General features: G+C 48.0%; 1 protein-coding gene across 1 annotated transcript in view; it reads left to right on the top strand.

Moving 5' to 3' along the window:
- ankrd55 (ankyrin repeat domain 55) overlaps nucleotides 1-26,985 on the top strand; it is a 144,404-nt gene that overhangs the window by 112,971 nt on the left and 4,448 nt on the right. The window contains 2 exon segments of the mRNA XM_085965946.1: nucleotides 7,023-7,124; nucleotides 12,489-12,771. Of these exon segments, the coding sequence (XP_085822072.1) occupies nucleotides 7,023-7,124; nucleotides 12,489-12,771 (385 nt within the window).

Consider the following 26,985-nt stretch of genomic DNA (forward strand, 5'->3'; position numbering starts at 1 on the left):
TACCCTTTCCACCTGCCCAGCTTCATCCCCTAAAACTAGGTCCAGAACTGCCCCCTCTCTTGTTGGGCTTGCTACGTACTGGCTAAAAAAGTTCTCCTCAATGCATTTTAAGAATTCTGCTCCCTCTATACATTTCACACTAATTTTATCCCAGTTAATATTATGTAAGTTGAAATCCCCTACTATTACTGCCCTATTTTTGCACGTCTCAGAAATCTGCCTACATATTTGCTCTTCTATCTCCCTCTGACTGGTCGGAGGTCTATAGTACACTCCCAGCAGTGTGATTGCCCCTTTTTTGTTTTTCAGTTCAACCCATATGGCCTCATTTGATGATCCTTCTAAGATATCCTTCCTCCTCACAGCTGTAATTGATTCTTTAATCAATATTGCAACCCCCCCTCCTTTTTTATCCCCCTCTATCTCATCTGAAAACCCTGTACACAAGACTGTTTATGCAGTGGCAGATGTGGTAGTCAAGAGGAGGTCTCCTGTATCAGACTGGCATAAATGTCTCTTGTAGTTGTAGTTGACAATGGGTTATTCTCTGCATCCTCCTCTTGCTTTTGCTGCTTATCTGTCTGACCTTTCTGTGGCTCACTGTAAGGCAGAATTTTGCAGCATGCAGCACACTGCCATAATCCTTGAGACCCTAGTTAGGCTACATTGCAGAACAATTCAGGCACCTAAAGTGTGTCTTCAGAACTCCAATAGCGCGCTCTATAATGACTCTGTGGAACAATGGACCTTGTTATAGCAGTGTTCAGCTCGTGTGTTGAAAAGGTGCGCAGGTGTCATCTGTCATAGCTACAGAAGGTAGCATTGATCTGCTAAACACTTGCCTTCTGGATTGAAGGCAGCAAGAATGGTGCACCGCCTCAAAATAAAGGCATCAAAGCAGCGGTTAGGAAAGCAAGCATTTACTGTACTTGCATAATTTAGTACTACTATTAACAAAAGAACTGGACATTGAGAGAGTGCAATTTTTTCCTGTTGGCATACATTGCAAAGTGTGTGCATTCTATGACGCCTTGGATTAAAATTGCATGTTCCTGTCATGCAGCCACTGGTTGTCCATGCGAAAGTCAACAAACTGTCTTGCTGTACCAAACAAAGCTTTATGCACCTATGCACAGCTGAATGGTTAATGATACTAATATCTCCAGTGGCAGGTTGGATTGATGCTAGCATAAACATTGAGACCTTCGCAGCCATTAGCAGTGCAGTGCCAAAGGTGGAGATTGGCTGCAGATCGGGTAGCAGCATGTGGCCTAACTTACCGATGGTTTCCTTCATGAATTGTAATCTCCGCAAGCACTGCTCCTGGGTCAGCGAAAGGTAGGAGTGCCATGGTTTATATATTCTGGTATGGGAGGTGTTAGCAGGTGGGTGCGAAATGCCTCCCTGGTCCCTGGCCAGCACGGGTTCCCTTTATTGCTCATCCTCTTCCTCCCAAAAAATAAAGGTGCAGAGTATTCCTAATGGGAAACCTGTTGTGAACTCTAAAATTGGAGACAGGCACAAAAAATGGGAGCCCCACAGCAGGTGAAACAGTTTTCAGCAGTTAAACAATTGTTTTACAAAAGTGGTTGAGTAACAAACTTTTATAAAGTCTTTCATAAAAACTGCTTGAACCATTTAAATCCACTTCACCTTTCGCCTGCCCTGTTTATACAGACATTATATACTTCTAATGTTAGTAAGACAATAATGATGGAAAATTATGTCACCGGGGGTGGTTTTCCGCAGTCTGCCATAACTTTGGCGAAGAACCGCAGAAACCATTTGCACTGTTTCTCTGGGGTTTCCGCAGCTCTTCTGCTTAAGTTATGGTAGACAATTGGGAAAAACCTCACAGAAATGCACCCCTATATTTTTATTGCCTCATTTAAATTCACCACCCATTTTTGGAAAGGCGCTTCCAGCATTGAGTGGAAAATTGTACAGGTAAAAAAAATGGGTGAAGATTCAACATGTAGCTGCATTCTGACTCTCATTCCCACCCACCCAACCTGTCTCAGTTCTACCCCAAAATTGGGCAGTACGTAAAGGAAAATACAGCTGAAATGAAAATTATCAACTGCAATAATTTATTTACTCGTACAATTTCACTGGCCAGATTTTTTACCTGTGAGGCGAGTCGGGTGCGGGAGGGCCTGCGTAGCGGGTCGGCCTCACGCAGCACTTGGCAGCGCGCTGTCCACCCTGTCTTTAACTGAATTGGATCAATTGAGTTAGGCCTGCAGGTTTCCCGGCCAATTAAATGTAGCGGGTCTGATGATGTCATTGATGACGCGCCTTGAGCTCAGATATTTAAAGGGGCCTTCCACACATCACACTTGAAGGTTGTTGGAGGAGGATCAGAGCTCTTTGGCAAAGGTGTGGTTGTTCAGAAACTAAAGATTTTCCATCTGAGGCTTGAGGGAAGCATGCAGTCCCAGCGGCAGAAGGCAGCGCCCAGATTCTCTGACTCCTCCCTGGAAGTCCTGCTCCAGGGTGTTCGAGCACGCAGGGACATCTTGTTCTCTGAGGATTGGCGCAAGAGATCTTCCAGTGAGACCAAGAGGATGTGGCTGGAGATTGCAGAGGAGGTCAGCAGCAGGGATGTAGTCAGGCAGTCCTGGGTCCACTACCACAAAAGATTTAATGATCTCATGAGGTCAGGAAAGGTGAGTGTAATGCCACATTCAACTACATCCTGATGTGCATGTCACAACCCCATCACTCTGCCTTCCCAAGCCTACTCCTGCACATCAATCCTCGCACTGACCTACCTTGCAAGCTGCACCCATCCCTCACTATGCACCTACTCACATCCCCATCTGGCTAACCACCACTGACACTCACCCTCATTCTAATGCAATCATAGGAAGTAACACCACAGGAGGCCATTTGGCAATGTCTCGCCACTCCCTCATAGTCACCCTCTACAGATGTATCCCATGCATTCCTTACACTCATTCCATCACCCTCACTCAAAGTTCTCTACTTTTCCTTCTTGCAGGAGAAGAGAGCCCAGAACAACAGGGAGAAGCAACGAATCAGAGGTGATCCTCCAATTTGGAGGAGCCGCTGCAAATCACTAGAGTTGCAGAACTGCTGGTGGTGGGAGATGGAGAGAGTGGGACCTCCCAGCAACCTGGTGACAGAATTAAATATCATACAGCCACATGGCATACAACAGTCACTCATGGTGACTTGATGTCAGCAGCCAGTAAAATGTCATCATGTGCACAACGGTAACGTCGCGCATTCTTATCATTACATTTCTAATTCACGTATTTACTTTCCCACAGGTCCATCAAGTGCCGCACCCCCACCCCCCCCCCCACTCAACTGTCTAGCCAGAGGAGGAAGAAGACTCCTCAGAGGAAGCTCCACTCTCTGAGGATGCACCGTCACCAGACCCAGGTGCACCCAGCACCAACGCAGATACACGCACCTCGGTGGGTCCTGTGCGAGATAGAGTAGTGTTGTTACCTGGGGTCTCACAGATCACAAGTGAGCAAGAGCAGATGCTGGAGATGGGGATAGCAGTGGAGAGTCCTTGCTGGAGGGCGCAGGACGCTCCTAGCTCTGCTCTGCTGCATGCAGATGCTGAACCTCAAGGGCCATCGACAAAGAGGGTGAACTTGGAGGAGCAGCAAAAAATGCGCAGGGCTGTGGCAGCTTTTGCAGCCACGATGTGTGCGACTGTACAGAGAATGGAGGAGTCCATCTCCAACATGAGCACCACCATCTCGTGGGCGATGACGACGATGTGCTGTTTCATGGAAAGGATGGCCACTTGCATGGAGCAACAAATATACCAGTCAAACAAAAACATGCTTACTGTGAACAACAGATTGCAGACTCTCATTGATCTCATCTCGAGAAGGGCTATTAACCTAGACTTGTGCGTTCATCACTCCACTGATGTGCAGCAAGGTGCTCTCCTGCTCCTTGCTAGCACGGAAGTGCGGGTGGCCCATGAGAGGAATGATGGTGAGAGGGGACATGAAAGTGGGGGCTCTTCTCAAAGCGCTCCCACTTCTCCCCCGTTGCCTCCCCCTCAGTCAGAGCCCCACATGCTGCCTCGGATCCCGATGCGACTCTGCCCCCTGCACAGTTGCAGGTGGAACAGTCTTTGGTGCGGCCCTCACAGGCTCCAAAACAGAGGACATCTGCCAAAAGTGTCAAAGCAGTCACAGCAGGGAAGTGAGAAGCCTGCCTCTACCTCTGCTGAAGTCACAGGGGTTGCACCTTGTAGAAGCACTCGGAAAAGAAAAAAGACACAATCGTAGATGCACAAGGGTATGCACATGAGTGTTTGCCAAAATGTTAGTGTTAAGTTTCAGTTCTACTTATGACGCACAAAAATTTATTTCTTTGCACTACTTTTCCATCTTGTCCATTTTTGCCTGCTACCTGGGAAGTGGCTTTGTCACTTGGAGTGAATGGTAAGACATTACTTAACTTCGAGCAAAGGGGGTTTGGGTGACAGGAATGGTTTGGTCATTGTAGGACTGCTTTGTGGTGTTGTTTGTGGGGGGGGGGGGTGGGGGGAGGGAGTTGGAACAGCATCTGGGAGCCAGATGGTGCACTGGCGCAAGTTAAGTTAATCGGGCCATTATGAGGCCATCCCGGGCCTCCCTGCTGTTGCCATCTCCACCTCAGATTCCTCCTCCTTCTCCAAAGAGGCTGTGCGCTCGGCCCCTTGCTCCTCCTGCAGCTCCAATCCTCACTGTTGCGCTATGTTATGCAGCGCGCAGTGGAAGACAATGATTCTGGAGATCCTGGCTGGTGCGTACTGAAGGGCTCCTCCAGATCTGTCAAGGCATCTGAAGCGCATCTTCAGCATGCCGATTGCTTGCTCTATGACACATCTGATGGACATGTAGCTGTCATTATAGTGCTCCTTGGCCTAATTGCTTGGCTTCCTCAACAGTGTCATTAACCACATCTTCAATGGATAGCCCCCATCTCCAAGCAGCCAGCCGGTAAGTTGGTTCAGAGATGCGAAGAGCTGATGGAGGGTGGACTGGTGCAGCACGAAAGAGTCATGAAAGGTGCCAGGGAACATGCATGATTATCTTTTTATGGTTGAAGACGAGCTACACATTGAGGGAGTGGAACCCCTTGCACTTCACAAACACTCCTGGGTGATGTGGGGTGTCTTGATGGCCACATGTGTGCAGTCAATGTCGCCCTGCACCCGTGGGAAGCCAGCCAGAGCCGCAAAGCCGAGCAACCACTCAGTAACACTGGCTTCATCAGTGGCAAAGTTTACATAATTGGCTGACTTGTGAACATGGCATTGGTCACCTGGGTGATGCATCTGTGGGCGGCCGACTGTGAGATCCTGCAAATGTCTGCTGCAGATCCCTGGAAGGAGCCTATGGCGAAGAAGTTGAGAGCCGTGGTGACTTTGACAGCCACTGGTAAGGCATGTCCACCAGGTCCTCTGGGCAGCAGGATTTTTCCCAGCAAGCTTCAAATGTCTGCGACGACCTGGCATGATAGCCTGAGCCTACTGAAGCACTGCTGCTCAGTCATGTCCAGGAAGTTCATCCTCTGCCTATATGCCCTGTATTGTGGGTATTGCCTCCGACGAGATGCACCCCTGTGCTGATGCCCTCTCTCCTGTGGAGTATCTGGTCGGTGAGGAGTAGGCTACTGGTGTGGTTGCTGCTGCTGCTGCTGCTGCTGTGGCTGGTGTTGGTGCTGGGGCTCATCTTGGTCCAAATCATGGGTCCAAGGTGAGACAGCATAAGCAGCACCCATGCTGATCTAATAGATGCCAGCTAAAGTGGAGATCAGAGGCACAAACCTCCAATGTAGTGAGAGTGTCTCGCAATGTGGTGAGAGGGGCTTCCGAGGTTGCAGAAATTACCTGCAAACTCCTGAAAGCTAAAACTCTGCACAAAATGGTGTCAGCTAGAGCCTTTCCCTTAAGCAAGGAATTAGGTGTAAGGGGTGAGTATTTATGTGTTTTTTCCAGCGCCTCGAAACACGCCCCAGTGAAAGGTGGAAGATGGCGGGATGACAGCAGGTTCCCAACGCGATGTCAATTTCAGCGCTTTTAACCGCCGGCCCGCTCCCAAACCCGCACACTCTTCAATGTGAAAATTCCGGCCACTGTGTTTGTGTCAAACAACTGCAATGTTACAAGCTGAAATTCTCCAATCGTGATACAGGTTGAACGCCCTGAATCCAGCAACCTCGGGACCGAGGCCGAGCCGGTTTTCATGTTTTTCCGAACTTCGGAACGTATTTCTGATATCCGAAGTCCGGAAATATCGCAACCTGGGCTCGGGCATTTCCGGACTTCAGACATCAGAAACAAGCTCCAAGTTCGGAAATGCCTGGGCCCGGCTGGCGGCGGAAACAGGGTGTCCGTATTCCGGAACATTTTACAGATTCCGAACGACCCTGCCACCAATCGTCCCGGAGCCCGGATTTCGGAACTCCGGATTTTGGGCGCTCAACCTGTAGTAGCAGCAAGAAAAGATTTAGAGGAAGCAATTAAAATGCACAGCATTTTAAATGGTGAACACTTGCTGTATCCCTTTAATTAATTGCATGATATATTACTTTGTGCACGGATAGTTCCTTCTCTGTACAATCTGCTTCTGCTGTTTATTCTTCGTCTTGTTTGTTAAGAACGCTTAAGATACATTTTCTGCAATGCACTGGAGAAAGAAGTATCTGCACACACATACACACCCTCATGCAGTAGCTACTTGCTACAAAAAATTGGAAATCACAAGGGGTTTACACATGAACCTGTCCTGATATCACTACTGATGTGGTTAGAAATGTTGGCCACAAAGTTGTTTATTGACTCACATTCCAAACTAGGCCATTCATGTGTTCCCTATGCAAATGATGTCAATAAGTAGGCTGATTATTCCATTCCTAGTGGTATAGAAGCGAGTATATAGCAAAATAAAATTTGAAAGGAAAATGGATTCTCACCCATGTTGGAGATATACACTATACTATATATTTGTTATTCGTTTTATATTCTCTTTTCTCTGTAGGAGAAAATGTGCAGCAAAACCCCCTTGAAAGAATGAAAATAAAAGATTCAAATCCGGCACGGTCCTGCCTAGCTCCTATTGCTGACTACTGCGCTCTTAAATGTAGGTGAATATTTATAAAGTTGTTGCTGCAAATCGTTTTAGTAAACTCTAGTCATATCTGATAGGTTTTGTATGATTTTTTTTACACCTTCGGGGTTACATTCCTCTGTTCAATAACTCCAACCATAGAAACATAGAAGAAAAATAGAAGATAGGAGCAGGAGTAGGCCATTCGGCCCCTCGAGCCTGCTCCGCCATTTAATGAGATCATGGCTGATCATCCAAATTCAGTACCCTGTCCCTGCTTTCTCCCCATATCCCTTGATCCCTTTAGCCTTAAGAAATATATCTAACTCCTTCTTGAATATATTTAATGAATTGGCCTCAACTGAAAATTCCACAGGTTCACCGCTCTCTGGGTGAAGAAATTCCTCCTCATCTCTGTCCTAAATGGCTTACCCCTTATCTTTAGACTGTGACCCCTGGTTCTGGACTCCCCCGCCATCGGGAACAACCTTCCTGCATCTAGTCTGTCTAGTCCTGTTAGAATGTTACCCCACTATTCAAAAAAGGCGCTGGAGAGAAAACGGGGAATTATAGACCCGTAAGCCTGACATCGGTAGTGGGGAATATGCTAGAGTCCATTATAAAAGATGTAATAGCAGAGCACTTGGAGATCCCCTCTCATTCTTCTAAACTCCAGTGAGTATAAGCCCAATCAACCCAATCTCTCCTCATACGTCATTCCTGCCATCCCAGGTACCAGTCTGGTGAATCTTCGCTGCACTCCCTCCATGGCAAGAACATCCTTCCTCAGATAAGGCGACCAAAACTGCACACAATACTCAAGGTGTGGTCTTGCCAAGGTCCTGTACAACTGCAGCAAGACATCCTTGTTTCTGTACTTGAATCCTCTCGCTACGAAGCCCAACAAACCATTTGCCTTCTTAACCGCCTGCTGCACCTGCATGCTTACCTTCAGTGACTGGTACACAAGGACACCCAGGTCTCGTTGCACTTCCCCTTCTCCCAATCTATTGCTGTTCAGATAATAATCTGCCTTCCTGTTTTGCCACCAAAGTGGATAACCTCGCATTTATCCACATTATACTGCATCTGCTGCCCAATCACCCAACCTGTCCAAATCATACTGGAGTTTCTCGTCATTCTCCTCACAGCACACACGCCCACCCAGCTTTGTGTCGTCTGCAAACGTGGAGATATTACATCAAGTTCCCTCGTCTAGATTAATATATATTGTGAATAGCTGGGGTCCTAGCACCGATCCCTGTGGTACCCCACTAGTTACTGCCTGCCACTCAGAAAAAGACCCGTTTATTCCAACTCTTTGCTTCCTGTCTGCCAACCAGTTCTCTATCCAAGTCAATACCTTGCCCCCAATCCCATGTGCTTTAATTTTACATGCTAATCTCTTATGCGGGACCTTATCGAAAGCCTTCTGAAAGTCCAAATACACTACATCCACTGGTTCTCCCTTATCTATTCTACCAGTTACATCCTCAAAAAATTCCAGTAGATTAGTCAAGCACGATTTACCTTTTGTAAATCCATGTTGACTTTGTCCAGTCCTGTCACTGTTTTCCAAGTGCTCTGCTATTACATCTTTTATAATGGACTCTAGCATTTTCCCCACAACTGATGTCAGGCTTACGGGTCTATAATTCCCCATTTTCTCTCTACCACCTTTTTTGAATAGTGGGGTAACATTAGCTACCCTCCAATCCATGGGAACTGTTCCAGAGTCTATAAAACTTTGGAAGATGACCAGCAATGCATCTACTATTTCTAGAGCCACTTCCTTAAGTACCCTAGGAGGTAGATTATCAGGCCCTGGGGATGTATCGGCCTTCAATCCTGTCAATTTCCCTAACACCATTTCCCTACAAATACTGATTTCATTCAGTTCCTCCCTCTCATTAGACCCTATGTTCCCCGACATCTCTGGGAGGTTATTTGTGTCCTCCTTTGTGAAGACAGAACCAAAGTATGTATTTAATTGGTCTGCCATTTCTTTGTTCCCCATTATAAATTCCCCTGATTCTGACTGCAAGGGACCTACGCTTGACTTCACCAATTTTTTTCTCTTCACATATCTATAGAAGCTTTTACAGTCAGTTTTTAAACATTAGCGTGCATAAAAAGGCGAATTCTCATTTCACACTCATGCTTTTTCATTAACGATATTGAGAAGAGGAATGTCACACCATTTGTACTAATTGGTACTTTATAAATGTTATTTTGTTAGCCTGGTATTGCTACATTTTGCCACCATTACTGTATGTAATACTTTTCTCAAAGGTCTTTATATTTGTAATGAGAATATTCCTTATTTGAAATATATTTTTGTACTCATCAAGGTAAGGGACATTAGTGCTGAAAAACAGAATACTTTCCCCTTTCAAGCACTCCCAGGTCAAGTGCAGAAAATTCAGCTACAGTGTAAATCTCCCTCTACTCTGTCCCAAACAATTGAGCATATTGTTGTGAAAAAATTGTTCTGAACATAAAGTGGGTTTCCCCACTTTACACGTATTCCAACATTTTTTCTAACATTAATAAATGAAAAAATATACTCTAATGTATAAAAAGGACACAAAAGCACCAGAGAAAGTGCAAAGATGATTTACAAGGATGGTACTAGAACTGAGAGATTGCAGCTATTGGGAAAGGTTAAACTGGTTGGGGCTTTTTTCCTTAGAAAAGAGAAGACTTAGGGGGAAAAATTCGTTAGCAATCACTTTGGGTTACTAACATTGTCTAGGCGCTAAATTTAGCGACCGGCGAAAAATAGCACCGGCGATCACTAACTTCAATTTTAGCGCCCCAAGAGGGAGTTGGAGCACTAATTCAAGCGCTCCACATCCTTAGGGCGCTAACCCCAAATATCGGGGCGGTGCGTTCTGCAGCACTATGCACTGGGCCACGTAGCGCTGCCGCATGAAAGGGCTCTTCCCCTCATTAAAGGGGAGGGCCCAAGCCCACAATTCTGCAGGCCCTACCTGGACCACCGGGGAGCATGATGCCGTGCCAGCAGCCCGGCACATAAGAGGAGTACCGGGATGCCAGATCACAGCACAGACCCCGCGTTCAAAGAGGCAACGGACCGCGACAAGTAAGTCGGCTGATTTTTTCCCCCACCTGCCACCTCCCCTTTACTTATCGCCCCGCGAGCCTCCTGCTGCTCCATTCCCGCCCCCTGAAGCGGTCGCTGTCATCGCCCAGCGCAGATTCAGGGGGCGAGGGCCAAATTTGCAAGTGGAGCGAAAACGGGCAGCTGTGCAGTGATGATGTCAGCAGAAGTTGTTAGCGGCACCGCACCCAGGCGAAACGTCGTTTGCGCTCCAAGGGGCGCTAACAAAAAGCGCAAATGCACAGAATTTCTAGCCTTTAGAGGAGAACTGATAGAGGTCTTGAAAATTATGAATGGGTTGGACAGCGTAGATATGGAGAGAATGTTTCCACTTGTGGGAGAATCCACAATATTTTTAAGGCAGAGGTAGATAGATTCTTGATAAACAAGGAGGTGAAAGGTTATCGGGGGTAGGCAGGAATGTGGAGTAATCAGATCAGCCATGATCTTATTGAATGGCAGAGCAGGCTCAAGGGGCCGAGTGGCCTACTCCTGCTCCTAATTCGTATGTTCGTATGTATGTTCGTATGTTTGTAAAACTAGGGATCATAAATATAAGATACTAGCTGGAGTACCCGGCCTTGCCGAGGGAACTGAAGAACCCTCTGCCATGTTTATAAAACTGTTTATAAAACTGTTGGGATTGAAGAACTCTTGCTAAGCACCCAGGAGGTGGTTGTTTAACTTTGTTTTTTTTAATGGGGATCGCCAGTAGCCATATACTCCAGGTTTTACAGTTTTCCTTCTATGTGAATTTGGAGGTAGCAAGCAAAATTATAATTTTGCAATGTTATCATTGACATTCATAAGAGAGAGGGGGGGAAGGAGAGAGAGAGAGAGAGAGGGAAGGAGAGAGAGAGAGAGAGAGAGAGAGGGGGGAAGGAGAGAGAGAGGGGGAAGGAGAGAGAGGGGGGAAGGAGAGAGAGAGAGAGAGAGAGAGGGAAGGAGAGAGAGAGAGAGAAGGAGAGAGGGAAGGGGAGGGAGAGAGAGAGGAGAGAGAGAGAGAGGGAAGGAGAGAGTGGGAAAGAGAGAGAGGGAAGGAGAGAGAGGGAAGGGGAGAGAGAGAGAGAGAGAGAGGGAAGGAGAGAGAGAGGGAGGGGGAAGGAGAGAGAGAGAGGGGGAAGGAGAGAGAGAGAAAGGGAAGGAGAGAGAGAGAGGGAAGGAGAGAGAGAGGGGGAAGGAGAAAGAGAGAGAGGGGGAAGGAGAGAGAGAGAGGGAAGGAGAGAGAGAGGGAGGGGGAAGGAGAGAGAGAGAGAGGGGGAAGGAGAGAGAGATAGGGGAAGGAGAGAGAGAGAGAAAAAGAGAGAGAGAGAGGGGGAAGGAGAGAGAGAGAGGGGGAAGGAGAGAGAGAGAGAGGGAAGGAGAGAGAGAGGGAAGGAGAGAGAGAGAGAGAGGGAAGGAGAGAGAGGGGGAATGAGAGAGAGGGGGAAGGAGAGAGAGGGGGGAAGGAGAGAGAGGGGGGAAGGAGAGAGAGAGGGGGGAAGGAGAGAGAGAGAGGGGGAAGGAGAGAGAAAGAGGGGGAAGGAGAGAGAGAGGGAGAGAGAGGGGGAAGGAGAGAGAGAGAGAGGGGGAAGGAGAGAGAGAGAGAGAGGGGGAAGGAGAGAGAGGGGGAAGGAGAGATAGAGAGAGAGAGGGGGAAGGAGAGATAGAGAGAGAGAGGGGGAAGGAGAGAGAGAGAGGGGGAAGGAGAGAGAAAGGGGGAAGGAGAGAGAGAGAGAGAGGGGGAAGGAGAGAGAGAGAGGGGGGGAAGGAGAGAGAGAGAGAGAGGGGGAAGGAGAGAGAGAGAGAGGGGGAAGGAGAGAGAGAGGGGGAAGGAGAGAGGGGGAAGGAGAGAGGGGGAAGGAGAGAGAGAGAGGGGGAAGGAGAGAGAGAGAGAGAGGGAAGGAGAGAGAGACAGAGGGAAGGAGAGAGTTAGGGAAGGAGATAGAGAAGAGAGGAAGACACCCCGGGGAAGGGGTTGGACTGAGAGCCCGGCCGCGGTGACCTGGAACCCCCCTGCGCGGCCTAGCGCCTCAGGCCCGGCCCGACTCACCTCAGCTGAGCTCCCACTCAGTGTATCTGTTTTCCCGGTCCCGCACTCACGGCAAGAGAAAGAGGGGGAAGGAGAGAGAGAGAGAGGGGGAAGGAGAGGTCATATCTTGTGTTACTAGAGCAAGTTTTAACCATCACTTTTCTAAAATGATTACAAAAAATACAGCATAAATACGGTTCTTTAACAATGATGACACATTGAAATATAACTTTGTTAAAAATTAAATCTCTCTTGACTGTAGGTAATCTGCCACCAGACAGCATGTCCCAGAATATGAAAAAAATCAGATCTCTGCCTCAGACTTCTGTAAGGACTACTGCAGTGAATCTCCCACCAACACTCCCATCCAGGCCGCAAAGAGAAGGGATTGGCCAAAGCCACTCATTTTATTCATTTCTGCCAGTTATGTCAGGTGACTCGCTGAGAACCAACCGTGTGCTCCCTGCTATCCCATCTCAGAAGAAAGGCACTCGTTCAGAAGGCCTGTCCAAGTGTGTCACTGATTCGCAGCACAACAGCCAATAAATATAGGAACGTAGATCAAAAACGTAGAACGTATCTCTCTCCTTTTTTGTGTTTTTTCTATCAATTTATGAAATTGAGTAAATATTCAGATAGATATATTTAATTAACTTTTGCCTTTCATTTCCAAACAAGGCACAGGATTTTTTAATGCATTTTATATTTGTGAGACAGTAGTGCTTTGTTTGCTAAGAATGCAAGAAGTTCTTGTGGAAGCCTCATCTGCATGCCAAATGTAATCAGTCTTCTTTCAAAATAGTTTACTTGTGGTATATGTATCTTTAAAACTATTATTTTTCTCTGTATAAGTGTTTCAGGCACTCGTGTTTCTAAACATGGAAAACAATTATTTGGAACTGCAGTTCATTGTTTTCCTAATGCATTGGTAAAAATAAAAATTATGAATGCTGGAAATTTTTAAAAGAGCAGAAAATGCTAGAAATACACAACATATCTGAATCAGAAAGACGGATTAACATTTCAGGTGCTGAGAGTTACAACTAAAATATTATCTTTCTCTTTCAAATGATGACCAACCCGCTATGGATTTCCAACATTTTCTGTAATATATTGAAGCTACCATAGGATTAATTGGATGAGGGTGTGCAAAGTAGTAGTTACATGCTGAATTCATTAAAATCCACTGAAAAAGCTTTTCTGTGGGTCAAATGGTTAATGCAACGTGTAGCTAAGCTATCCAGAGCAGGAAGGTCCCAGGGTGTGATCCCTGATCTATGCTGAATGAGCTAATTACAGCCGGCATATCGGTCGGCCCAGTGACCTGTGTTAGGGAGAGGAAAACCAGCCACTGATCACTGTTCAGCAACCCTTACTAAAAATGCATAGGTGTGAACATCAGGATAGAACAGGATCAGGTTTAGCTGTAATGCCTCTCCATGACCAAATAGCTTGTTGACACATAAGTTTGTAAGTTGGCGTAAAGTTAGTATGGTCTTTTGTCTTGAATAGGTGCTAATTACTGGGAGCAGGGAACTGAGACAGCACTTGTAATTTAGGCGTGGCTCCAAGTGTATAAAAGTAAACAGTAACTGCTGACGCAGAGTGGGCTGCACAGAGTGATCCTAAACAGAGTGCTTCTAGGCAGAGTGCTAAATTGCAAATTTGAAGAGAGTGGGAATTCGGAGCAGAGGGGGAAGGACGAAAGAGCGAGAGGATCGGCTGGAAATGAGGGTTGGCCCAAGAGCCCGGAGGGAGTGCGAGCGTCAGGGAGAAAGGTAAGCGACATCAGCACAAGGGAAGAAGCTGAAGAGAAAAAAAACAAATTGGTGAGTAGCTGGTGATTGTTCTTTTTAAATCTTGAGTTATTTTCTGTTAAGTTAGTTAATAATCTATTAAGTAGAGGCATGGCCGGGCACCTCAGTCCCGTGGAATGCACATCTTGTGCAATGTGGGAACTCCAGGACGCTTCCAGTGTCCTGGACAACCACATGTGCAGGAAGTGTCATTAGCTGGAGGTGCTCAAGCTCCAGGTTTTGGAGCTTGAGCAGCAGCTGGCATCACTACAGTGCATCCATGAGGCTGAGAGCTAAGTGGATAGTACGTTTCAGGAGGTGGTCACCCCGCAGCATAAGGGTGTGCAGGCAGAGAGGAAATAGGTGACCGCCAGTCAGACAAGGAGGACCAGGCACGTAGTGCAGGAGTTCCCTAGTTCCCTGAGTGCATCTCGTTCTCCAACCAGTACTGAATACTGCTGAGGGTGATGGTTTCTCTGGAGAGTAGAGCCAGAGTCAAGTCCACGGCATCATGAGTGGCTCAGCTGTACGAGGAGGGAGGAGAAAGATTGGGAAAGTAGTAGTGGTGGGGGATTCGATAGGGGAACAAACAGGTGTTTCTGCAGTCGCAGACGTGACTCCGGGATGGTATGTTGCTTCCCTGGTGCCAGGGTCAAGGATGTCACTGAGCAGCTGCAGAACATTGTGAGGGGGGAGGGTGAACAGCCAGAGGTCGTGGTCCATATTGGTACCAACGACATACGTAGAAAGAGGGATGAGGTCCTGCAGGCAGATTTTAGGGAGCTAGGAAAGAGATGAAAAGGCAGGACCTCAAAGGAAGAAATCTCTGGACTGGTACCACAAGCTAGTAAGTATAGAAATAGAAGGATAGAGCAGATGAATGTGTGGCTGGAGAGATGGTGCAGGAAGAAGGGCTTCAGGTTCCTGGGACATTGGGAGGTGGGACCTGTACAGGCAGGATGGGTTGCACCTCAACAGAGCCAGAACCATTGTCCTCGCAGGGGGGTTTGCTAGTGATGTTGGGCAGGGTTTACACTGATTTGGCAGAGGGATGGGAACCAGGATGTAGCATTAGAAAAGAGAAACAAAGTGTGCAAAGGATTGGGAGACAGATAGCACTAGAGTAAGAAATAGTAAGGTATTAGGTGGGGTCAGACTAAGAGAGAATACAAGAAGGTCTAAGATAGGTTTACAGTGCATGTGTGTAAACGAACGAAGCATGGTAAATAAGATTGGTGAGCTGCAGGTGCAAATAGACACACAAGAATATGATGTTGTGGCGATAACGGAGACTGGGTTCAAAAAGGGCAGGATTGGATTTTAAATATTCCTGATATAAGGGTCCCGATTTTCTGGCCGCCGTCGGGCAGCTTTTCATGCGGCCGGGGGCCGAAAATCGCTGAAAAAGCGGGTCGCGACCCCCCCCCCCCGCCTGATTTCCCGCCCCGTCCGACTTTCGGACCGCCGTTTCTCTCCGACCCGCTTCAGGCCGTCGGAACAGTAATGATTAATTATCACCTTGTTTAAGCCAATTTTAGGGTGCCCTTGCGACTTTCAGGGGTTCCCCACGCTAAACACGCCTGCGGGGAACCCCGCTGATGAGACCTGGCGTGAAAACGGTTGGCTTGTTTGCTTGCAGCTGCAGGTCAATCGGAGAAGCTGCGATTTAAAGGGACAGCACTTGTATGTTGAAGGTCCTTGTTGTTGCAGGTTTGGGGCTACTTCTTCAAGGCTTAGGCACAGCTGTGGAAGGTTGGAGCCTCACACACTTCTCCAATGCGATCTCCTGGGAAGCCCCTCTCGCCACCCTCACTCAGCGCTTCCTCAGCGGAGGCTTCTACCAGAAGCATGGGATGCCTTTTTTTCCTTCCCTTCTTGCCATTAGAGGATCTCCAGCAGCAGAGGCGGCAGCAGCAGAACCAGGAACAGCAGGATCAGCAACAGGAGCACCAGGCTGCTGCTCACTCACCTGAAGCTGCACAGGCCAGAAGTGGCTTGAGAGCACCTTGCTGCGCTTTAGGGGGCCATGGGGACCCGTTTCTGCACTGGCAGTCCTACTCAGAAGGACTTCCATGAAGATCTGGTTTCTCTGTTCAACAGATGGCCAACGCTCCTCAAGAGATGTCATTCTCTTATGAGCACTCACCATGTTTTCCATACCCTGGCGCGTTATCTCCTCCATGGAGGTTGCCAACCTTTCCATGGTGATGCGTTCATGCGCCAATGACTCCACAAAGGCTCTGCTCATGGTCGCTATGGACTCCTCCATTCGCTCCATACTTGCAGCGACCCTGGAGACAAAACCTGCCAGAGACTCCTGCATCTGTGCATGGAGATCCATCACCTCTTCTCTTGCAGATGGACCCAGAGGCAGAGGGTTGACATGCAGCACAGCTGAGCTGAGCTGGCAGAGTCCTGCGCCCTCCGACGAGGACTCTCCACTGCTGCCCCTGTCTCCAGAATCTGCTGAGGCTCACTTGTGAGCTGTGAAACACCAGGTGACAACACTACTCTATGTCCCGAAGGTCCCCCCGAGGTGTGAGTGTCTGCGCTGGTGCTGGGTGCGCTTACTTCTGCTGACGCTGCGCCCTCAGAGGTTGGAGCTTCCTGAAGAGTCTGGCTGCACAGCCTCGTCCTCCTCCACAGTGAGGACGGGGGCTCTGGATGGTACTGTGGGGGAGTTAAGGAAGGAGTTAGAGATGTAATGCCAAGGTTCTTCTGGTGACTCCCAGCGAGTTAGCATCTGCTGACACCTGCATCCATGCAGCATTGGTCTCAGCGGGGAGGCCTCTTCCTCCCTGACCTAGGGAAGAGGACCTCCCTGTGGGCCCTAACCCCATCCAATAATGCCTGCAGTGAAGCCTCATCAAATCTGAAGGCAGCTCGGGGTCTGGCACTGGCCACAGCTGCTGCAGGCTCCTCTGCCATCCTGTATGGTTCGTTTGGAAGCCTTCAGAGGATGCAGTGCTTGTTATGGATCTTGAAAGCACCACGAATGATGACATCATACTGTGGGGCTTTCTGACACGAATTGGACAATTAGCAAGGCTTCCCACATGCTGGGAATTAATTGGCCACTTGAGGGAAAATTGCGTGGAGCTGGCTGACACATTTTTTTGTGTGTCAGAAACCCCACATTCGGGGGAATCCGACCATTTCCCACACAAGCCGAAAATCGGGGCCAAGGTGTTCAGGAAAGATAGGGAAGGAAAGAAAGGAGGTGGGGTGTCAGTATTAATTAAGGAAAATGTTACAGTGATGGTGAGAGAGGATGTCCTGGAGGGAACAAAGACAGAATCTATTTGGTTAGAGTTAAGAAATAATAGAGGTGCCATTACACTACTAGATGTATTCTATAGGCTGCCAACTAGTGAGAAATTACAGAGGTGCAAGAACTATAGAGTAGTGATAATGGGGGACTTCAATTATCCTAATATAGACTGGGATAGTAATAGTGTAAAGGGCAGAGAGGGGGAAGAATTTCTAAAGTGTGTTCAGTAGAACTTTCTTGATCAGTACTTCTCTGGCCCAACAAGGAAGGAGGCATTGCTGAATCTGGTTCTAGGGAATGAGGTGGGTCAAGTGGAACAAATGTCAGTAGGGGAACACTTAGGGGACAGTGATCATAGTATCGTAAGTTTTAGATTAGCTATGGAAAAGAAAAGGGAGCAATCTAGAGTAAAAATACCTAATTGGAGGAAGGCAAATTTCAGTGGGTTGAGAACAGATCTGGCCCAGGTAAATTGCAATCAAAGATTAGCAGGCAAAACTGTAGTGGAACAATGGGCTGCCTTTAAAGAGATGGTTCGGGTACAGTCGAGGTATATTCCCACGAGGGGGAAAGGTAGGGCAACTAAAGCCAGAGCTCCTTGGATGACAAAAGAGATAGAGAGTAAGATGAAGCAGAAAAAGAGTGCGTATGACAGATGTCAGGTTGAGAATACAAGTGAAAATCAAGCTGAATTTAGAAAGTTCCGAGCAGAAGTGAAAAATAAAATGAGGGGCAAGGCGAGAGTATGAGACTATATTGGCAGCTAACATAAAATAATTGAAAAATGTTCTATAGGCATATAAATAATAAACGGGTAGTAAGAGGAGGGGTGGGGCCGATTAGGGACCAAAATGGAGACCTACGCATCCAGGCAGAGGGTATGGCTGAGGTACAAAATGAGCACTTTGTATCTGTCTTCATCAAGGAAGAAGATGCTGCCAAAGTCATAGTGAAAGTGGAGGTAGTGGAGATACTGGATGAGATAAAAATTGATAAACAGGAGGTGCTAGAAAGGCTGTCTGTACTTAAAGTTGATAAGTCATCAGGACTGGATGGGATGCATCCTAGGATGCTGAGGGAAGTTAAGGAGGAAATCGCAGAGGTACTGGCCATAGTCTTCCAATCCTCCTTGGATATGGGGGTGGTGCCAGAGGACTGGAGAATTGCAAATGTTACACCCTTGTTCAAAAAAAGGTGTAAGGATAAACCCAGCAACTACAGGCCAGTCAGTTTAACCTCGGCAGTGGGGAAGCATTTAGAAATGCTAATCAGGGACAAAATTAACAGTCACTTGGACAAGTGTGGATTTATTAAGGAAAGCCAGCATGGATTTGTTAAAGGCAAATCATGATAAACTAACTTGATTGTGTTTTTTGATGAGGTAACAGAGAGGATTGATGAGGACAATGTGGTTGACATGGCGTCCAGGGGCTTCTAAAAGGCGTTTGATAAAGTGTCACATAATAGGCTTGCCAGCAAAGTTGAAGCCCATGGAATAAAAAGGACAGTGGCAGCATGGATACAAAATTGGCTAAGCGACAGGAAACAGAGAGTAGTGGTGAACGGTTGTTTTTCGAACTGGAGGAAGGTATACAGTGGTGTTCCCTAGGGGTCAGTACTAGGACCACTGCTTTTCTTGATATATATTAATGACTTAGACTTGGGTGTACAGGGCACAATTACAAAATTTGCAGATGACACAAAACTTGGAAGTATAGTGAACAGTGAGGAGGATAGTAATAGTCTTCAAGAGGACATAGATAGACTGGTGGAATGGGCAGACACGTGACAGATGAAATTTAACACAGAAAAGTGTGAAGTGATACATTTTAATAGAAAGAATGAGGAGTGGAAACATAAACTAAAGAGTACAATCCTAAAGGAGGTGCATGAACAGAGAGACCTGGGGGTATATGTGCACAAATCGTTGAAGGTGGCAGAGCAGGTTGAGAAAGCGGTTAAAAAATACAGGGTCCTGGGCTTCATAAATAGAGGCATAGGGCAGGATTTTCATTGGGCCGTGGAGGCGGGATTGGAGGCATGTGGGGGGTTAAAATTGCAAAAACAGGCAGGCGGGCCGAACCCCGCCTCCATCCCGCCTCCTCGCAATTTTCATTAATTCGTGTCGAATGGTCCCATCTCCGTCCCGCCTCCAAGAGGCGGGATAGGCCGTTAAGGCCCTTAACAAGCACTAAATGGCCTCTATAATGCCATTTTGAAAGGCCTTTGCGATTTTAACCCTTTACCCATGTGAAACACGCCTGTTCTGATACACGACGGTGAAACCTGGCGGGAGCACAATTGGATTGCTGACTATCAGCTGCAGGTCAACCATTAAAGAGGAGATTTGATCAGCCGTCATTTGCAGGTGGCAGGACTTTGTAGTCTCAGGTCTGGGGGAACTTTTAGAAGGCATAACCACAGCTGTGGAAGTTTGGAGCCTGACACCCATCTCCAGTGTGACCTCCTGGGAAACCCCTCTCGTCACCTTCACTGAGCGCTTCCTCAACTGAGGCATATACTAGAAGCATGGGAGCCATTTATTTCCTTCCCTTCTCAACATTAGATGAGGACAAAGACCAGCCGCGGCACCAGCAGAACCATGAACAACAGCAGCACCAACAGCAGCAGCAACAACAGGAGTGCCAAGCTGTTGCTCACCCATCTGAAGCTGCACAGGCCAGAAGGGGCCAGCGCATGGAAGCCCGTCGGCGCAGGAGAGACCCCCCAAACAGGGTCTACAGACACAGGGTCAGCAACCTCAACATGTCTGAGCAGCAGTCCCAAAGGCGGCTCTGACTTTCGCGAGAGGTAGTGAGTGACACCTGCGCAATGCTGCAACAAGACCTGGAGCCCAAAGGACCAGGTGGACAACCCTTACCAGTGTCCGTCAAAGTCACCACCGCACTCAACTTTTTTGTCTCAGGCTCATTCCAGGGATCAGCAGCAGACATCAGCGGCATTTCCCAGGTGGCCGCACACACTTGCATCACGCAGGGAACCGATGCCCTCTTTGCCATCGCGCACAATCACATCCATTTCACCAAGGATCAAGCAAGTGTCATGGTGCGTGCTGTTGGATTAGCTAATCTGGCAGGCTTTCCAAGGGTGCAGGGTGTCGTTGACTGCACACATGTGGCCTTTAAGGCACCCCATCGCAATCCAGGTATTTTTGTCAACCGCAAGGGCTTCCACTCCCTTAACGTTCAGCTGGTGTGTGACCACAAGAAGGAAATTTTGCATGTTTGTGCCAAGTACCCTGGCAGTTGCCATGACTCCTTCATACTGCGCCAGTCTAGTGTGCCTCCGCTATTCAGTCCGCCAGACCAACTTAACGGATGACTACTTGGAGACAAGGGCTATCCCCTGAAAACGTGGCTAATGACACCGTTGAGGAGCCCATCCAACGAAGCTGAGGAGAGCTACAACTCCAGCCACATGTTCACCAGAGCCATAATCGAGCAAACCATCGGTTTGCTGAAGATGCGCTTCAGATGCCTGCATAGATCAGGTGGAGCCCTGCAGTACTCAGCAGCCAGGGTCTCCAGAATCGTCGTGGTTTGCTGTGCACTTCACAACATGGCACAGCGTCGTGGCTTGCAGATTCCTGAGGACCAAATGGCTTGTCACATATCCTCCTCAGATGAGGAGGAGGAGGAGAGCGAAAACAAACATCTTGCAGAGGCCCATCAACCAGCGGCAGACGTACGCGAGAACATTGCTGATCGGGATGCAAGGAACGCACTCATCTTGGCCAGAGTTGCTGAGCCTAGCCAATCAAGCACTTTTGCCTCGCAGCTTCTTACCTGAGCATCGACAATGGCCAAGGACCAGCGGATTCCTAGCAATTTGACCACCATACTGACAATTGCAAGTAATCCTAAGCCCTCAATGTGAAAGTCCCATTCGCGAAATGACACACGCCACAACTACAGCAGTAGCCTTCAGATTTTTTATTTACATTATTCATCTGATGGCCTTTTCACAGAAAACATCAAATTTCACCCAAGTGACTACTCTTGTGACTATTTGTGCAGTATCTTTCTCTTACGTGTGCTCCTACGTGGTGCTTCCCCTGTGGCTTCAGCAGATGTGGAGGCCCCTTGCTCACTTTCCTGCTGCTCCTGTCTCGACACCTTTGACGGGCGTCCTTTGGGGTTGCGAACCTGTAAGGGCTCGTCAACAGTCTGCTGCTCCTGCGGCTGTGCAGGGGTTGAGACGCCAATCTCAGTTGGGTATGGACTCTGGTGGGGCTCTGACCGAGGGCTCTGCAGTGGCATGGAAGTATGAGCACTTGGAGGGGAGCCCCCACTTCCTTGATGTCTGCCACAAACTTCCCTCTCATGGGTCAGGTCCCCCTCAGCGCTTGCAAGTGGCTTGAGAGCACCTTGCTGCACATCAGGGGGGCCATGGGGCCCTGTATCTGCACTGGCAGTCCTACTCAGAAGGACTTCCATGAAGGTCTGGTTTCTCTGTTCAATAGATGACCATCGCTCCTCCAGAGATGTCATTCTATTCTGAACACTCACCATGTTTTCTGTACTCTGGCGACTTATCACCTCCATGGACGTTGCCATCCTTTCCATGGTGATGCGTTCATGCGCCAATGACTCCACAAAGGTTCTGCTCATGTTCGCTATGGACTCCTCCATTCGCTCCACACTCGCAGCGACCCTGGGGACAAAACCTGCCAGAGACTCCTGCATCTGTTCCTGGAGTTCCAGCACCGCTGATCTTATGGATGGACCCAGAGGCAGAGGGTCGACATGCAGCTGAGCCGAACTGACAGAGTCCTGCGCCCTCCGACTAGGACTCTCCACTGCTGTCCCTGTCTCCACAATTTGCTGATGCTCACTTGTGAGCTGTGATACACCAGGTGACAACACTACTCTATGTCCCGAAGGTCTCCCCGAGGTGTGAGTGTCTGCGCTGGTGCTGGGTGCGCTTAATTCTGCTGATGCTGCATCCTCAGAGGCTGCAGCTTCCTCTGAGGAGTCTGGAGGCTCAGGCTGTTTCTCCTGGCTAGTGGGGACGGGTGCTTTCGATGGTCCTGTGGGGGAGTAAAGGAAAGAGTCAGAGATGTGATGCCAAGGTTACATGCACATTGCATATTGCAGATGATCATAAGTCCATCTGTTAGAGCTTCAGAATCATTATTAGCGACTCATGCAATGTCAATGAGAGAGATGGAAAACTATTCTGTCACCAGCTTGCTGTGATGCACCCGTCTGTCCGTCCCCCACTTGCGCATCTTCCTCCACTCCTACAATCTACTGGACCGTCTCCTCCCAGGGGGTGAGCTGGGCTACTGAGGGTGGCCCTCCTCCTGTCCTTGTTCTTTCTCGCTTATTGTGAGATCTCTTTTCCTACAATGAGGGAGACAAGTGGAGGTTGAGTGAGAATGAAGGAGTGAGTGTAGAGATTCCATAGCATACTTAGAAGGAAACAAAGATGGAGTGAGGTGGCAAGACCAACCTGTATGTTGTCAGTTGTTTTCATAGCATCACAGTGATAGGGAGTGTGAGGGCTGCATAGTCGAATAGTTAGGTGAATGTGACCATAGAGAGAAAGGGAATGGGTAAGGGTGCATAGATGTCAGTGTCAAGTGGGATGTGGAGGAAGAGATTGCTAAAGCTGAGTGCTGGTGAGGAAAGGCAATGGGGATCAGATTGAGAGTGATGGGAAATTCATACTCACTTTTCCAGTGCGCAGAAGGTCATGAAATCTCTTCCTGCACTGAAGCCAGGTTCTGCGGGTTACTGATAATGAGTTGACCTCCTCTGCCACTTGCAGCCACACAGCCTTGGTCTGCTTGGGAGGCTTCTTCCTCCCTGAAGAAGGGAAGAGCACCTCTTTATGAGCTCTTACTCCCTCAACTAAAGCCTGCAGGGCAACGTCGTCAAACCTTGGAACAGACCTAGGTCTTTCACTGGCCATTCTGCCTCCAGGTCCCTGTAGCATGAAAGGCCAAAAGGTTGGCAGTCTGCAGAAGAAGCAAGGCTTCTTGCAGACCTTAAATGCAGCAGCAATTATGGCGTCATCGGAGGCGACTTTCAGACTGGAAAAACTCATTTGCCATGGGTTCCCACACGCTGGAACTCAATTGGCCAATTAAGTTAAATTCGCATCAATCTCCCACATCGATTTAGATTCTTGTGGATAACATGAAATGCGGATTACACGACCCCAGCCCACCCCTGAATTAAAATCCAGCCCACAGAGTAGAAAAGCAAGGAAGTTATGATCAGCCTTTATAAAACACTAGTTCGGCCTCAGCTGGAATCTGGGCACTGCACTTTAGAAAGGATGTGACGGCCTTAGAGAGGGTGCAGAAAAGATTTACAAGAATGGTTCCAGGGATGAGGGACTTCAGTTATGTGGATAGACTGGAGAGGCTGGGGTTGTTCTCCTTAGAGTAGGGAAGGTTGAAAGGAGAACGAGGGAAGGTTCCATTAGATTGGAAAATAGCAAATATAACTCCTTTATTCAAAAAGGGTGGGAGACAGAAAGCAGCAAACTACATACCAGTTAGCTTGACATCTGTCATAGGGAAGATGTTAGATGCTGTTATTAAAGATGTTATAGGAGGGCACTTAGAAAAGTTCAAGGTAATCAGGCAGAGTCAACATGGTTTGTGAAAGGGAAATCATGCTAAACCAATTTATTGGAGTTCTTTGAGGAAGTAACATGTGCTATGGATAAAGGGGAACCGGTGGATGTACTGTACGTAGATTTCCAGAAGGCATTTGATAAGGGGCCACTTCAAAGGTTATTGCGGAAAATAAAAGCTCATGGTGTAGGGGGTAACATATTGGCATGGATAGAAGATTGGCTAGCTAACAGGAAACAGAGAGTAGGCATAAATGGGTCATTTTCTGATTGGCAAGATGTAACGAGTGGTGTGCCACAGGGATCAGTGCTCAACTTTTTACAATTTGTATAAATGACTTGGATGAAGGGACCGAAGGTATGGTTGCTAAATTTGCTGATGACACAAAGATAGGTAGGAAAGTAAGAAAGGAAGCTCCCAAGGGATATAGATAGGTTAAGTGAGTGGGCAAAGATCTGGCAAATGGAGTATAATGTGGGAAAATGTGAAATTGTCCATTTTGGCAGGAAGAATAAAAAAGAAGCATATTATCTAAATGGTGAGAGATTGCAGAGCTCTGAGATGCAGAGGGATCTGGGTGTCCTAGTGCATGAATCGCAAAAGGTTAGTATGCAGGTACAGCAAGTAATTAGGAAAGCTAATAGAATGTTATCGTTTATTGCGAGGGGAATTGAATACAAAAGTAGGGATGTTATGCTTCAGTTATACAGGGCATTGGTGAGACCACATCTGGAGTACTGTGTACAGTATTGGTCTCCTTATTTAAGGATGTAAATGCGTTGGAAGCGGTTCAGAGAAGGTTTACTGGACTAATACCTGGAATGGGCGGGTTGTCTTATGAGGAAAGGTTGGACAGGCTAGGCTTGTATCCGCTGGAGTTTAGAAGAGTAAGAGGTGACTTGATTGAAACATATAAGATCCTGAGGGGTCTGGACAGGGTGGATGTGGAGAAGGTGTTTCCTCTTGTGGGAGAATCTAGAAGTAGGGGTCATTGTTTAAAAATAAGGGGTCGCCCATTTAAGATAGAGATGAGGAGAAATTTTTTCTCACAGAGGGTCGTGAGTCTTTGGAACGCTCTTCCTCAGAGGGCAGTGGAAGCAGAGTCTTTGAATATTTTTAAGGCAGAGGTAGATAGATTCTTGGTGAGCAAGGGGGTGAAAGGTTATCGGGGGCGGGCGGGAATTGGAGTAATCAGATCAGCCATGATCTTATTGAATGGCGGAGCAGGCTCGAGGGGCCGAGTGGCATACTCCTGCTCCTAATTCGTATGTTCGTACGTATTTGATAGAGGTGTTCAAAAAAATAATGAGGGGACTAAACAGAGTGAACCCCGTGTCTCCTCCACCCTCACCTCCGTTAACAGGTGTGCGGAGCTCATGGACTTCTTTGTCTCTAAGATTGAGACCCTTCATTCAGCTGCCTCTGCCTCCTCCCTTCCTTCCCCTAGCCCACCAGGCCAAACATCCTCCAAGGTTCCTACCTGCCCTAGCCCTGAACTGACATCTTTCTCCAGTTTCTCTCCGATCTCCCCTCATGACCTCTCTGCGCTCATCTTGTCCACGAGACCCACTTCCTGCTCCCTCGACCCTATTCCCACCAAACTGCTGACCACCCAACTTCCTTTTCTGGCTCCCATGTTGCTGACATTGTTAACGGTTCTCTCTCCTCAGGTACTGTCCTCCTCTCCCTCAAATCTGCCGTCATCACCCCTCTCCTAAAAAAAAAACCCTTGACCCCTCTGTCCTTGTAGACTACCACCCTAGCTCCAACCTCCCTTTCCTCGCAAGTCCTTGAATGTGTTGTCGCCGGCCAAATCTGTGTCCATCTTTCTCGCAATTGCATCTTTGAATCACTTCAATCAGGTTTCCACCCTTGCCACAGTACCAAAACGGCACTCATCAAAGTCACAAATGACATCCTTTGTGACTGTGACAAAGGTAAATATCCCTCCTCCTCCTTCTTGACTTGTCTGCAGCCTTTGACAACTCCAAACTTCTCCAACGCCTCTCAACCGTCGTCCAACTGGGTAGGACTGCCCTCGCCTGGTTCCATTCTTATCTATCTAATCATAGCCAGAGAATCACCTGCAACGGCTTCTCTTCCCGCTCCCGCGTTGTTACATCTGGTGTCCCCCAAGAATCTATCCTTCGCCCCCTCCTATTTCTCATCTACATGTTGCAACTTGGCGACATCAACCGAAAACACAGCGTCAGTTTCCACAAGTACACTGATGACACACAGCTCTACATCACTACCTCTTCTCTCAACCCCTCCACGGTCTCTAAATTGTCAGACTGCTTGTCTGACATATAGTGCTGGATGAGCAAAAATTTTATCCAATTGAATATTGGGAAGACCGAAGCCATTGTTTTCAGTCCCCGCCACAATCTCCGTTCTCTAGCCACTGATTCCATCCCTCTCCCTAACATCGGTCTGAGGCTGAACTACACTGTTCGCAACCTTGGTGTCATATTTGACCCTGAAATGAGCTTCCGATCACATATCTGCAGCATAACAAAGACCGCCTATTTCCACCTCCGTAACATTGTCCATCTCCGACCTTGCCTCAGCTCATCCGCTGTTGAAAGCCTCATTCATGCCTTTGTTACCTCTTGACTTGACTATTCCAATGCACTCCTGGCTGGCTTCCCACATTCTACCCTACGTAAACTTGAGGTCATCCAAAACTCGACTGCCCATGTCCTAACTCGCACCAAGTCCCGTTCGCTCATCACCCCTGTGCTCGCTGACGTACATTGGCTTCCGGTTAAGCAGCGCCTCGATTTCAAAATTCTCATCCTTGTTTGCAAATCTCTCCATGGCCACGCCCCTCCCGTCCCTATCTCTGTAATCTCCTTCAGCCACGCAACCCCCCCGAGATATCTGCACTCCGCTAATTCTGCCCTCTTGAGTATCCCTGATTCTAATTGCTCAACCATTGGTGGCAGTGCATTCTGTTGCCTAGGCCCTAAGCTCTGGAATTCCCTGCCTAAACCTCTCCGCCTCGCTACCTCTCTTTCCTCCTTTAAGACGTTCCTTAAAACCTACCTCTTTGACCAAGCTTTTGGTCACCTGCCCTAAT

The sequence above is a fragment of the Somniosus microcephalus genome, chromosome 2 (assembly GCF_052327205.1).
Source record: "Somniosus microcephalus isolate GS21.2 chromosome 2, FLI_Smic_1.0, whole genome shotgun sequence".
Taxonomy (NCBI): domain Eukaryota; kingdom Metazoa; phylum Chordata; class Chondrichthyes; order Squaliformes; family Somniosidae; genus Somniosus; species Somniosus microcephalus.